General features: G+C 42.2%; 1 protein-coding gene across 3 annotated transcripts in view; it reads right to left on the bottom strand.

Moving 5' to 3' along the window:
* The window catches only part of LOC143320213 (phospholipid-transporting ATPase ABCA1-like), a 38,830-nt gene that overhangs the window by 7,398 nt on the left and 16,773 nt on the right, over positions 1–14,659 (bottom strand). For 2 of the 3 annotated variants that reach the window (XM_076729736.1, XM_076729737.1), the window contains exons 9-34: positions 10,037–10,280; positions 9,792–9,931; positions 9,593–9,709; positions 8,290–8,484; positions 6,455–6,663; positions 6,194–6,370; positions 5,878–6,100; positions 5,396–5,617; positions 5,073–5,277; positions 4,836–4,949; positions 4,489–4,663; positions 4,243–4,374; positions 3,990–4,129; positions 3,740–3,877; positions 3,382–3,611; positions 2,964–3,036; positions 2,637–2,839; positions 2,473–2,524; positions 2,241–2,354; positions 1,791–1,939; positions 1,474–1,598; positions 1,076–1,174; positions 776–965; positions 481–575; positions 339–371; positions 125–230 (exon numbers count right to left, since the gene is read on the bottom strand). In XM_076729736.1, coding sequence (XP_076585851.1) covers positions 125–230; positions 339–371; positions 481–575; positions 776–965; positions 1,076–1,174; positions 1,474–1,598; positions 1,791–1,939; positions 2,241–2,354; positions 2,473–2,524; positions 2,637–2,839; positions 2,964–3,036; positions 3,382–3,611; positions 3,740–3,877; positions 3,990–4,129; positions 4,243–4,374; positions 4,489–4,663; positions 4,836–4,949; positions 5,073–5,277; positions 5,396–5,617; positions 5,878–6,100; positions 6,194–6,370; positions 6,455–6,663; positions 8,290–8,484; positions 9,593–9,709; positions 9,792–9,931; positions 10,037–10,280 — 3,900 coding nt within the window. The remainder of the gene's footprint in view (positions 1–124; positions 231–338; positions 372–480; positions 576–775; positions 966–1,075; positions 1,175–1,473; positions 1,599–1,790; positions 1,940–2,240; positions 2,355–2,472; positions 2,525–2,636; positions 2,840–2,963; positions 3,037–3,381; positions 3,612–3,739; positions 3,878–3,989; positions 4,130–4,242; positions 4,375–4,488; positions 4,664–4,835; positions 4,950–5,072; positions 5,278–5,395; positions 5,618–5,877; positions 6,101–6,193; positions 6,371–6,454; positions 6,664–8,289; positions 8,485–9,592; positions 9,710–9,791; positions 9,932–10,036; positions 10,281–14,659) is intronic. The other variant, XM_076729739.1, reaches the window with a different exon arrangement.

Below are 14,659 nucleotides of genomic sequence, written 5' to 3'. Positions count from 1 at the left end.
AATTATAAAAACATCTCACCCTGACTAACTGCAACCACGGTCGTACAATCTACACATTAATAAGCTTTTCTTGTGCATTAGTTTGGTGCAGTATGTAAAATACTAATGTAGTGAAATCTCTTACTCTATCCAGGTGGAAGCGTCTCCTCAGCTGAGCGATTGCATCATCGATTTCATCTGTGTGGGACAGAAGCTGAGAGCTCCTGGCGCCAAGCGAGAACCCACCATATCTGAATAGAGAACAACAGTTTTACCATCAGTTGAGGACACAGCAGAGAGGCACTCGGGTCAATATTATTGACAAATAAGCTCAAGACGGAAAATGTCTGATAATGTACCTGAACTCGTTAACCCAAATCTTGTTCTTCAGGCTGTAAGAGAAGAAAATAAATTACATTTCAGTGCTTAACGCATCCTTATTATTACAATAAACGAGCACAAATATCAGTGTGTCACACAAATGTGTAAGATGAGTGTTACCTTTTGCCGATGATCTGAGCGTAGGTTTTAACCAGATAGTCTGAGATGTTTCTGCCAGTCAGATTCTGAAGAGTGTCTGTGTCACTGATCTTCATCTGAACACACAAACAGATAAAACACTTCTTTAACATTTATTTTTTGTAGCACTACCGGTTTGTTTGTATTCGCATGGGAAAATGAGAAGAAAGGAAGACGAGAGAGTCCTTGCTGTAAGGTTATCTTTCTCTGATCTTTACTTTTGTAACTTTGTATTTAGACTTAAGTTTTGATTTTTTAATTGGTTGGCATCATTAACCTGTGGTGGTGGAAGTCCGCCAGCCCCAGCAGGACACTCTGGAAGCATCCTCTTGCGTCCTCCACAGCTGCACTCACACAGGGGAGAGGGGTTCTCCATGGACCAGTTGCCTTTGTCAAACATGTCCTTCACACTTTGGGAGACTTGCGAGATCGACCACTCATCCTCAACTGCTGTACAGGGAGTGTCCCTGAAGTACAGAGATAAACAAGTTTATATTCAACTCCATTTTATGAATATGTGTTGACTGCATATATGTGAGCTACATATTCTTATTTTCCTAAGTGCATGAAAACTCACGGTAAGGGTTCTCCGTCCATGCAGCGTGTTCCAAACCCTGGGTTTTCTGTCAGAGCTCCCAGTAGTTTGCTGATGTGAGGGTCCTCAGGTAAGTCATTACTACAAAGACATAAAGAACCACTTTCCTTTAATAATGCATTTATTAGTATGCATAGTATGCAACACAAACAAACTATCACAAACTAATGAACACACTGCAATCCATTAATAGTAGGCTGACATTTAATATGGCTTAATCATCCGTTTCCAACACCATCACTCTTTGTAACTTGTGTTTTGAGCTTCACAGTTACTTAACGACTGTGGTGCTTCGCTTTAAAGCCAGTCATGTAATGTGAAATGTTGCCTTTTCTAAAAAAGATAAGTTGAAAAGAAAGGAGGAAAATGCAATATCTCACCTGATGAAGGTAAACTGTTCTCCATACATGCCAGGATGCAGAGCCAGACTTGGGTACTTTCCAAAAGGAGGAACAATCAGACTGAACACCAGGGCGATACACACAAACACCGCCGGGAGGACAATCTGCAAAATAACAGCATGACAATTTATTGCCACTAACATACATGAAAACTGACACACTTCACACTATTATTGCTTCCTTGTGAAAGGCATGAGATTGTTAAGCAACACTGCATGGTTGGTGCAACGCAGAAAGACCTATGCTGGCATCCTGTTTATTCGCAGTACATGTATATGAAAACAGCATCTGTATACCTGAGCAAAGAAGCCTTTCCTGGAGCGCCGAGCATAGAGGAACCGTTTCCAGAGTAGTGCAACAAACTGCTGTCTCTTCAGACTCCATCCTTTGACCTGGTACGAACCTTTGCCATCTGTTCCACTGAGCCAGTCGGTCTCACGGGATTCTGGACACAGACATGGCGACACACATGAGCAAACTTGCAACATGAAGCCTGTGTCCTGATTCTGTAATAGCATACAGCAAGTACTGTCTGTCTGTAATTACAATTTTACTGGCACAAAGCAACTGATTTCTACATTTTTTCAAACGACTGCACTTTCTGTCCATTAAAATTCTGAGACATATGCTTCCTAATATTCTTTGTATATTTTTGGTGAAATACATCTTTAGATGTAAACAAAGCATAAAAGCAATGATAGCAGCAAGACTATCATTGCACTGCATGCTGGGTAGTGCAGTTCTACCTGGGTCACCTTCAGAGTCATTGAAATCAAAGTCATCCTCTGTGAAAGGCTTCAGGCAGCTCTGATGGTCTCCAAACGCATGATGGCGACGAGTCCTGGTGGGCACCACTCCATCTGCAGCCACAGGAGGATCAACATGTTCATTGAAACTATCCCAGTTTCATGTCTTCTATTTTGTTTAAATATAACTGATTCTGCTAGTGTTTGTCTGAAATAAGGGTGTAAATCTCACCTGAAAGCTCAACAGAATCCACTCCACTGTCTTCAGCCACTTTCAGGAAAATCTGCAGAGATGGAAGACATACGATTAAAACATGGGCAGAAGCATGTAAACAATAAATGGAATAGGAGAAAAAAAACAGATGAAAGGCGTAAAAGCTCTTTACTGCTCCTCACCTCTTCCAGGGTGGTATCAGATATTCCATAGCTGGATATTGCCAGGTCAGTGAGCCGGTCATCCAGCTCATGGAAGAGCTCTACAAAGGCTCCGTCTTTAGCTGACTGGTAGGGCAGGACATAGGTGAGTTCATGGCCCAGGTCCTCAACCAGGCGAGCCTCAGGGACATGCTTGAATATCACGTTGGAGATGAGGGACACATCTGTAGGGAAGAAATTGGCCGAAAGAATGAGAGGTTGGCGAGAAGGAATAATACAACATCGACATCCTACAAAGTTAACTTAACAGGAATAAACTTGAAGCAGCCAATTAACAGTCAGTCTTACCAATCGTGGTGGTTTCACTCTCTGGTTCGCTGCCCAGACCAGCATCTGAACTGCTCTCTGATACACTATCCTCCTGAAGCAAAGTCAAAGAGGGTAAACAGTTAAATAAAGCAAGACTAAATACAACATCTCCTTCCTTCCTGATAATCAACTGTTAGCTGAGACGGAGTAATTTTCTATCCTGTTTACGGAAAATGTTGCTCAGTTTAACTGGATTATATGTCTCCGTATAAATATTTGTTTGCCTCCACATGCCTGCTTTCGAGAAACACTTGAAAAACAATGATAATGACCTTTTCTTCCTCTAAGCTAAAAAAATGACCAAAACAGAACATATTTCAATCTCTTTAACAACACTAGAAGTAAGTCTCTTTCTTGTGTATCTTTCAAAAACACATGTTCACAACATCTGTCTCACCTTCTCGGCCTTCTTGCTGTAGGAGACGGTGCTGGCAGAATTCCTGCAGGACTGAAGGGTCAAGTCGTAGTCTCTCTTGACCAGGGTCAGGTAGTAGCCTGTACCGAGGTGCGTCTTCAGGAAGAGCGAGGAGCCTACGCAGCACAACTTGCCATGGGAGATGATGGCGATGCGGTCACCCAGGATGTCAGCCTCATCCATGTGATGAGTGGACAGGATGATGGTGCGGCCTGATGGAGGAACGTACACATTCAGCTTACACACGACGCCCACTCATTGGCTTACACATTAAAAATATCAAATATTAAAAGGAACGAATCACTACGGTGACTGATAACCAACTATCAGCTGTATTTACCTTGTCTGTATTTAAGCAGCAGGTCCCAGATGCCCCTGCGAGCATAGGGGTCAACCCCAGCAGTGGGTTCATCCAGGATCACAACCTTTGAGCCCCCAACAAAAGCCAGGGCCACTGACAGCTTCCTCTGCATGCCTCCTACAAAGACAGCAGAAGAAAAAGTCAGAACAACTGTAAAACATATAAATATGTCCAATATTATCTGTGAAACCACATTAAGCTACATAAAATGCTAAATAATCACACTGACCGGACAGTGTACTGGTGCGAGACTGTCGTTTGTGAGGCAGTCCGACATCGTTCACAATTTGTTCCATCTCAGCCTTCACCTTCTCCTCCGTCAGGCCCTTCAAACGGGCATAGAACCAGATGTGTTCCTCCACTGTCAGCCTAGATTAGAACAGATTGCACAATTACCAAAACAAAAGAAGCTACAAGTACGCAAAGAAATCAGTTCTTGATGTCGAGATCTTGAGATGCTGAGATCTTGAATGGATACATACATGCTGAAAAGGACATTGTGCTGGGGACAGACGCCAAGGTTCTGTCGGATGGTACTCAGTTCAGTGCGGATGTCCTTGCCAAGGATGTAGGCTGTGCCAGAAGTGGGTGGAAACAACCCCGTCAGGATTGACCTATTAGAAAAGCAGACAGGGACACAACAGTCACCCTCAATCACCATTTCAACTGAGTACATTACTGACTGACGAGTATTGTGGATACTGCAAATAATGTGTGTATTAACTTACATAGTAGTGGTCTTGCCAGCTCCATTGTGGCCGAGGAAGGAGGTTATCTGTCCATTATAGAACCTCAGGGACAGTCCATCTATGGCCAGCTTGTTTCCATGGCTGTAGACCTTCACCAGATTCTCAATGTAAACACCTGGCTCGATGTGGCCCGGCTCCTCCTCAATGCACACAGCTGTGGATAAAATAAAGCCAAAGACGACAGCGTTTCAGCAGTGACATGAGCTAAGGTTTGAAAAGAAAGCGAGGAATCATCTATCTCCACTATCTGCATTGAGTTCATATCTGAAAATTCTTTCCTAAACAGAAAGACAAATGAATAATCATAATAATGATTATGATTGTACCTTGAGCATTGCCCTTCTTTGACAGAGGGGTGGAGATGTTCTTGTTCTCTTTCTCTCCACACCAGTATGTCCGAGTGAAAGGGAAATACCAAGACCTGGGGATCCCGTACTGACCTGGAATAGAGTGAATTGTATGTTTTCAGTCCCTTTTAAAACTCTGCACTATTTAACTGTACATCATTAGTTTTGCAATTTAAGGGGAAAATAACACAATTGTAGACTGTATCCATGACTCACCAGGGAACACGGCTTCAATGTACCAGGTCATTATTCCATAAAGCACAGCGTCAAACAGCATGAGGCAGATAGAGGTGGTCAGGTTGTAGCTGTCTTCCTCCAGAGGGCTGGCCAACAGGTTCGACCACTGGATACCCACCCCTTGTTCTTCAAACAGGGCAAAGTACTCACAGCCAAAACCGAAAGCCACAGGAGACAGCAGGCTCTGAGAGAAGAACAGAGATGCCAGAGATTAGCAGAGAGAAAGAAAATAACATTCGATACAAAATACTGAGCATTCGTGTATGTATTCATATGAGTATTATCAAATTGCTTCCACGCACCACTACAACTTTTGCTCCAAATCCCACGTAGTCTTGCCAGGCAACACACAGCACGTAGGGCAGGTAGAGCGTGAAGTATATAATGCCACCGCAGGCAGCTGCCAAGTTGGCACGAGAGAACAGGGTGCTGATGAGGAAACACTGCATGATGGTCACTACGCCGAAGGATCCCAGGAAAAGAAACACCACTCCTGGGTCACTGTAAGGCAGTAGGTTGCCCATCTGAGAAGGGAGGAGAGAAAAAAAGAGAAGGACAATTAAATAGTTTCCTGGTTACAGCAGTATGATATCACTTGTTTTTCATGACATTTGATGACATTTCTAGACAATGAAGCACTGCGATCATGGAAAAACAGAGTGACCATTAAGTTAAAATGTTGGGTATAAACATCAGCAATGATCAGTGTGAGTATTAGTCGTCACCTGTTTTCAACATTTCTGCATGATGACGTGTATCTGTGTGTGTCTGCAGCAACACCAACCTTCAGTAACATCACCAACAAGCCGGCACTGATCAGGAGCGGGATTAAACTGCTGATGAACCAACTGAGCCATAGGATGCCGTTGTTCAGTCCCATGATCCTCATGGTCTCCTTGAGCCGGGCCTCCTTCTCGTATACCACACCCTTGATGATGATGGCTACTGAATACATCCACGCCAAGGTCATGAATAGAGGCATTGATCGACTCATTACCCGTAGGAAACTGTGGAAAAAAATAGAAAAATTGGTTACATATCTTTTAAATTAACAGTGAAAAGGTGCAATTAGCCTCTAACTGTTCAAAGGGGTCGCTTACATGTCATCAACATAGCAGGGGTAGGGCATCTGCTGAATGTAGATGCCTGTCCTTTCCTTGGTACCAGTGATGGCTCTGATGATTCCCTGCTCGATGACGTCCTGCAGGTAAGAAAATCCTCCCCAGACGTACCGAAGGTCCTCGAAGGGATCTGCCCTGGGACCGGGGTCCCAATAGCTGCAAAGCAAAATGAAAATCAGTCAGGACATACAAATCTGTAAAGGATCTGTTAATGCATATTAGCTGGACACAGCCTCTTACCCATCTTTAATCTTGTTTGTCCTCTCCACATTATCAATGTCCATGCGGATTTTATAGTTGACATTGGGAGGCAAGTCGGAGCTGTTGTCAGGGGTGATGTCAGGAAACACGATTCCAGCCCAAAACTTCTGGTTGTCCAGAAGACCCATGGACTTGTTGACCAGCCTTTCCTCATTAGCTACTGGCTCCAGCTTGTCCAGGTTCACACACTGAGAGGAAAAGAGAGTGGGTTTATGGCATATTTCACTAGAAAGGCTTATTAGGAGTGAAGTACATTTGCAGGAGTTATTCTGGGGTCTAAATTATGTATCAAGATCTGTGTCACCCAGTTAAAGGATGGGAAAAAAGAAACCATACAGCTAATCCCATCTGTTTGACGAGAAGTTGCTCTGAAGTAGATCATCTCTTTATAACTTAAACTGTTAATGTACAATGCTTTTAATGGTAAACTAGTCACCTTTCCAACACAAATCATAAAAAATCCTGCTCACACGGTCACATGCTTTCCTCACAAATATGCTGACAACAACAATGAACTCTATATCCCATTACAAAAACATGGGTGCCTTGGGTTGACAGTGAGGAACAACACCGCAGTTGTTGAGCTGATTTGTTGAGACCTCCTGGAGATTAGCCTCTCACATACATACCTCACATAAGCTGACTTATATCTCATCCCCCCACACTGTGCAAGAAGCCAATGAGTTCAAAAAAGGACAATGAAAACCCCGTGTGAGCATGCATATTGCCACAGCCATGACATACTTAAATGGTCGCACAAGGCCATGACATAGTTTATGGTGTGAGGAATGTCATTTTACACACATAATGTGATCTCCTTAATGGGTGAGACACAGTCAGTGTGGGTCAGTGGGTTGTTTGCAGTGTTAGTCAAATAACTTTGATGATGTTCCTTTGACCTCAAGTTAGAGTTTTAAATACCTTCTTTTTTAATGATATAGTGTGGTACTTGTACATTGTATTGCATTATCCACAGTGGCAAGAAGGATGAAGAGACTATGGGTAGTCTGAGTTCATGAAGTGGATCCAAAACCACATTAAAATCATCCATTATAGTTATCAGTCTATGAAATGGAAAACATCATTACTTATTTAGCTAATCTGATCATTATATAAGGATAATTGTATATCGGAGGTATGCCACAAGGCTATTAATTCACATTTACCACTGCACCCTGATGTTTACTTTATAAGCATCTCAATCAAGATTTCCCATTCCCCAGGGCATGAACATTGATTAACATTTGGCAGAGGTTTACGAGTGGTTGTTTATCGCTGAGGCTTGGCTCTGACATACTGACCCACTACACAGAGACAGGAAGCAGTGACACGCTCAGCATGGTAATAATTCAATTTGATGAGGGAAGGAAGGAGAACATTTGATTTTAAGACTTTTAATAGCCATGCCGGGAGCCAAATGTAGCTCAAAATGCATTAGCAAACAATGAAAGATATGGGAAGATTATTTAATGTGATGACCTATCTGGGCAAGTAGCATTTAACCTATTTCCCCACTAGCCTGAATCTTGACCTTAATAGATACTGGTTCACGGCTATTTTACAGACACAGCTCCAGACAAAGACAAGGTTCTTGCTGCAATCCCTGAAAACAAGGATGGCTATACAGTAATATAATTTCACACATCTGCATATGCAGACTAAACAAGTCACATGAAAACATCATAACAACGCTCTACAGTCTTTTCCACAAAGATTGATTTGTCATTTTATGTACTGAAATACCTTTCCTGGAAAAACAGACATCAGTTTTGTGTGTTGGTGTCTGTTGATGCATCCTGCACAAACACACTAACCTCCATGAAACGTGAGATGGTCTGTATGGCCTGATCGGTTTCATTGAAGACTTCTCTCCAGGTATAGGCAGAACCTGGAGGTCTTTGGTCCTCTGAGATCTTGGACAGGAAGTTCGACACATCAGACACACGCCACTCAGTCTCACTGAGCTGGTCTGTAAGGAACGCAGCACTGGCGTTATTCCGGAGCAGGGTCTGCAAAAAGAGAGGTTTATATTGTCTGTTATAGAGAGTCAATGTATCACGACCTGTTAGAATGAAGACAAAATATTAAATTGGATAAAGAAAACACATTTCCAAGTTGCTTAAAGTCTTACAGTCATAAGACTTTGAAACCCTTATTAACCATCTCCCCCTCGCTGTAACATGAATGTCAAGCAACGGTGGAAAAATAAACTGTTCAATAATCACTGTCTTCAGGCTTGTTTGGTTTTGTGACCTTTATTCTTGCTGTGTCCTGTGTGTATGCTTGTGTATTTCTTTGTGTGGCTTGTGACCGATTGTAATGTCATTAGATTAGATGTCATTAGATCCCTATTCAAGGCTTTTCTCATAGCCAAAGCTATTTCATGACACACACTGGTAAACGGCCATCTAATCAAATACCACTGACATTTTTTTCAAATTAAAATGAACAGAGCTTTAAATTTCATGTATAAAACAAATGTTTTTGTTAGCCCTAAATGGTGGTGGTGGTTTACAGTACCACCTTTCACCACTAGGTGGAAGTGGCGCTTATGTAATTTACATAGGAAAAGAGGAGTTGAGAAGACAGAGCCATGTTATGAGCTATGAGAGACTTTTCTCTTCATAACATGCAGCAAATGGCTCATTCTGGTGGAGTGACTGTAACTTTGCATGCATTTAGGTGGAACAAGCAGTAGGCAAGAAAACCAACAGTGTCTTTTGATCAGAGAGAACAAGTGATTTAAATGATTGTTTAACCAGAGTGAATAATTGGCTTCTCTTTGCCTCTGTCCCCTTTCTCCACAGTTACAAGAACCTTGGCCATCCTGTGACAAACCAACAATGAGAATCAGAATCGCGCTTACTGACAATGAAAGCAAGTGCAGTCCAAGAGGATAGACCTATTTCTTTTCATTCTTGATCAGAGGGATATTTTGTGCATATAGTCACAACACGGACACATCTGAAGTCGCCTGGGTGGTCACATCACACACTTAATTATACTCCAGCCAGATGCACAGATTACTGTCTTTGAACCCCTTGTGTAAACAGGAAGGACGCAGAGAACACAGCTTTGAGGTGTGTACATGAGTGTTGTCGGTGCATCCACACTCACCCTGACCAAGTCCATTTCCTCGCTGTTTTCCATGAAGTTCCAAATTTTGGGTCTCATCTCCTCCCACATCCCCCCAAGGTCCCTCAGCACGCCAAGCTCCTGGAAGGTCTTATTAACCTGCAACACACACACAGTCTCATTTAATGGGGCTTCATTCGTGATCGTAACGGGTTTTGGAGATGAGAAGGGCCTGCTGTACCTCGTGGATGATTCTCTGTGTTGCTGGAGTATCTGGCGTGTACAAGATCTTCCCCACGAGCAGAGGCTTCAGAGCTCTCCAGATCATCCTGGAAATAGGGCTGGACTCCAGGCTGCGCATCATGTTGTTACAATAAGGAGCTGGAAAATGGACAGAGACATTCAGAGTCTTGAAGTCTGTCTCTCGGGGTAAATGCTTGGCAAAACTGAAAGAAAGGGTTGTTTCCAGCAGCTTTGGACACTTACTTGAAGAGTTATCGTAAGTGGAGAGTGGTTCACTGTCGCTGTCATTGCCATGGTTTCCGAACAGGGCCTTGTAGTTGTTGTCTTCATACCAGTTAAGAGACTTGATTTTGAGGCCTCCTCCCTCAGGATGTCCACACACGATACGTGACACGGCCTGGTACATTTGATTTGGAGAGCCTGTGGCATTTGCAGTCAGATACAGGATCTCCTTACGCATATCCTTCCAACTCTTCATACTGGAAAGCTGGAGGGAGGAACACACATACACTGTAAATACAACATTCCAGGCCCAAATCTTGATAAGCTAGGGGTTCAGATACACACAGACCCATATGCAAACACAGTGAAAGCTGGTACTGTTTTCACTGAAACAAACTAAAATCAATGTAAAAATGGTATTAAGAATCAGACCAATAGCTGGGAGGAAACCAATCGAAACAAATTTTTGAAATGTTCTTGGTGCATTTGATGTGTTTGTTGGCAACACTAAATGTCTAACGGTCATGATCATCACTCGGATACACACATACAGACATGAGAGTCTCCTGACAAGGCACATTTCAGATAATTAATACTGCCTTTAAATGAAGGACGAGAACTCTGCAGAAAATTATTTTAGTTTGGGACCTATTTAGATCCATGTCCGAAACAAAATCAGCTCCCTGCTAGGTTTGAAGTTATTATTAGTTAGTTATTAGGTAGTTATTATGATAAGGTTATCATCTGCACTATGAGTGGTATTCTGGACACGACACAAGCCAAGTGTTGCACTGCAGGGTGGAGACACTTTGCACTTAGCCGTCTGCCTGCCTATGATAAATTTAACTGCTGTTCCCTGTCCTATCTCCCTCAGACTGTGTGTGCACGCACGCGCGCGGGTGTGTGTATAACATGTACTTTAGAGTGATACTTACATGTTTTTGCACTTCCATGAAAACTACAATCATGTATGTTCATGGAGTTTCTCAAAGTATGTTAACATTTGCTGGTTTACCTCTCCACAGTGTTTATTTGTCAAAAAAGTCTCAATGCTGAAACCCTGGGGGCAGTGCAGTACTGTTGACGTGTTATCAGAGCACAAAGTACTATTAATAGTTCTGTTTTAATTCAGTATCGTTGGCAATGTTAGAACTAGCCAAATTGTGACTAAGCATTTAGTTTCTTATGAACTTTTATGTCTAATGTGCTTTTTGGTGACGTCAGATAGTTAAACTGCAAAGGTTTCAATAGTAGTCTTCCTCAGTAATGCTCAAGTTCCTTATTGTGTCAGTTAACATAAAAACATACATATTTCTCTTCTTCTTTTCCTGCAGGGATTCCATACTAACCTGCTCCCAGTCAAGGATAAACAGAGGTAATATTTGTTTCAATCTCTTGTGACATTTAACTTTGCAGAATAATTGCTTGTCATTGCCACAAACTTACAATGAACAACAAAAAACAAACAATAGGGCTTTTTGTCATATTCTGCTACTCTCCAGAGAAACTGTCCTCCATATTCTACAACATTAACTATCAAGTGTTACAAGTGTTACATCAGGCTGAAGGAAGCAGGGAGTTCATTTGGGTTCACACAGAGGTTACTGCAGGTCAAGAGACAAGTTGTCACAAGTTCCCAGCTAATGTCTCCCAACTGGTTGATGGCACAAGCGATTATGTCACCAACTCGTGATACGGAAGGAGTGACAGGAGGGAATTTGCTTTTTTGTGCAAGTAACACAAAGTGGGGGTGGAATACGAGGGGAGCTTTTGTTTCCTAAGTGTGAACCACAGGAGGATATGCTTGGGCTTAGGCTAAGCTCTGGCTGTGTGTGTGTGTGCAATGGAGGCTGAGGAAATTGCACCTTTTTCCTGAGGTAAATATGTGAGGAGGTCAGAGACAGATGGCAGAAACTGACAAAGAAAGAAAGAAAGAAAGAAAGAAAGAAAGAAAGAAAGAAAGAAAAATCATATGAGCTTGCAGCAGAGAAGGCAGAAGTAGATGTTGCGAGAACAAAGAAAGGTTACTATCGGTCGTTCTCCCAATAGGCAAACCTCCGCAGGCTCCACAAGCAGAGCACAATTACACTGACAATTGTTGTAAACACTCACTGACATACGCACACACGCATGCACACATAAACAGGCGGCATGAGGCATGAGGCACAAACACACAGAAGATCCTGACATGCATGGCTCTTTCAGCACAAATAACACTGTTCTCTCTGTCGACTTGGTGTGATTTCAAATGCCGACAGCATGCAATTCTTATTCTGCCCGTCAACAAGGTATTCAACAGTGTTCTCCAATAAAGCGAAAGTGAGACTGAAAGAGCTGCTGCGTCTCCGATCACAGACACAGACGTTCTGTATGCGGTGGCTTTGCAGCTGAGCCTGCAGCCACATCAGACAGTCACATGCTTTCCTGCTCTCGCAAAGAACTAGGTGCAGTAATGTGTGTGTGTTGTGTTGCACTGGGTGCATATTTGGGTCTTTGTGTTGGTGGTTTGCTTGTGTGAGTCTCTATGTGCGTTAATGCATTAAAAAGTTCTCGGTGTGTGTGTGTGTGTTCTGGTGTCAAATGCTCACACACACACGCACGCAGACCATATCTCATCTCATCTGCTGAAAATGCTTTTGTGTGACTGCGTGTATGTGTCACTTCCCTAGAGGGATGATCCTCATGTTAACTTGGGTGACTAGGTGGGAAATACACACTCAGACACACACAGACACAGGCAGCAGAAGAGGATCGTCCCAGAGTAACCTCGTAGCACAGCCTGTATGAGGTTACTAAAGTTCAAATTTCCGCCTCAGCTCACAGCCATTTAGACCAGAGCAGCTGTTAACACAAAATGGGGCGTTTTAAATACACCTAAACTAGGTTGTAAGATGAATATTGTAAAACTCCTGCTCTCTCTAACAATGTAATCTCAATGTAATGTCAAAGCAAACAGATGTAAGAATATTGATGATTAGCATCTGTGTAAAGTCTCACATAAAATGACTCCTAATAATGAGTTAAAATGTTTTGGTTCTGATCTGGTTCCAATTGATCGTCCGTACAGATACCAGGTTGTAGATTTCTCCATGATGATGGTGATCAGGTTTTGAAAGAGAGAGATTACTGGAATTCATTCACACACCCTCTAATGCTTTGCTAAGCAACTGCTTAAACTACTTGGAGCAAACAATACAAAGAAAAGAAATGTCATTCATGTTTTCTGAGAAGCATGCTGATTAAAATTACAATAAATTATTCAAAAAAAAGGTGTTTGGTGGGCAGGAAATGAATGACCTTTCTTTCCTTAATTACCACCAATTATAATGCAACATTTAGTCTGCGCAGTTGTAATAGCCTGGGAAACATGAGGAGTCCACATTATTGTTATTTAAATTAAGATATTTCAAATATATTGCAAATTATTAGAGTTCATATTGTGCCTCCAGCCTCATGAGCTTAAGAAAATAATCTTACAAACAGAGAAAAGGGTTATGAATAATACTGCAGCTGAGATTTAACGATGACAAATCAAGAACATTGATGGCTGCTGAACACTACTGATGAGCTTTAACTGGGAAACAAGTGACGAATATCTATTGATCACAACTTACTTCATTCTCATAATGTAGATTATGTGAGTTTTGTGAGGATCTTTGTGAGAGCAAGGAAGAAAATCTGCCACTATTGAACTTGTTTCAGACTTTCCTGGACTGCCATTTAGGTAGGACTAGGACTAGGACTGTAGACAAGTGTCGCTTTATTGTTCTCCATTTGAAATTAGACCGGGAAATTTCTAAAACAAGTCTGCCTAAGTGCATACAAAGTCAGATTGTAACATTTTTGCTCCATTGGCAGAATTTTCATGTGGCTTGTCACACTTGTGAAAATGAGCTTTTTCTTGACTACTGACAAGACATTCTGAAAATACATCATCGCTGTGGGTCTTTTTGCCTTCAAACAGTGATAAGCCCCAGATTGAAACACAGGCTGCAGATGATTACCGGTTAGAGAGGAGAGGTTACATGAGTGCATATCTACACTCTGCCAGCCTCAAACTGGACTTCATCTACCAACCAGCTGAGCAAACCCACATAATCTGCTTCTAACAACGTCATACAGCATGGAGAGGAATGATTTCTGTTAGTGGCAAAATATTAAGAGATTAAATAGATGCTCTTTCAGTGAATATGCCACTGTGTGTTTACATGGCATACCTCAAGTGCCTGCAGTCTAAAATAAGCTCAAGCTCTCCACAGGAGCACAAAAGATCAACAAACAAAAACAAAGAAACAAATGGTGAAAGGAAGTTATGAAAGAATGTATCTGGTTAATACTCTTCTGCTCTTGACACCCTTCATGTTTTCATGTTTGTTGGACATTGCCCTCTCACACAGCGCCCAGCCAAAAAGCACATGGTAGAGAGGGTAAAAAGGATTAGTGATGGCTGCAACAGGAAAGAGGAAAAAACGCACTCATTGATGTTCCACTTATACAGGAAATGCTATAAACCTGCTAATGTACACACACACACTTGTACACACGCAGATGGGTCTTTATGTTTTGCCAACTCAGCAGAACAGGAGCCTGAGAGAAAGGGGGTATGTGCTGTGTCTGTTTTTGAAGGACCGACTGCTGCTTCTC

The sequence above is a fragment of the Chaetodon auriga genome, chromosome 4, assembly GCF_051107435.1.
Source record: "Chaetodon auriga isolate fChaAug3 chromosome 4, fChaAug3.hap1, whole genome shotgun sequence".
NCBI lineage: Eukaryota > Metazoa > Chordata > Actinopteri > Chaetodontiformes > Chaetodontidae > Chaetodon > Chaetodon auriga.
The sequence above is the reverse complement of the archived record's forward strand: the minus strand, read 5'-3'. Positions and strand labels throughout refer to the sequence as shown.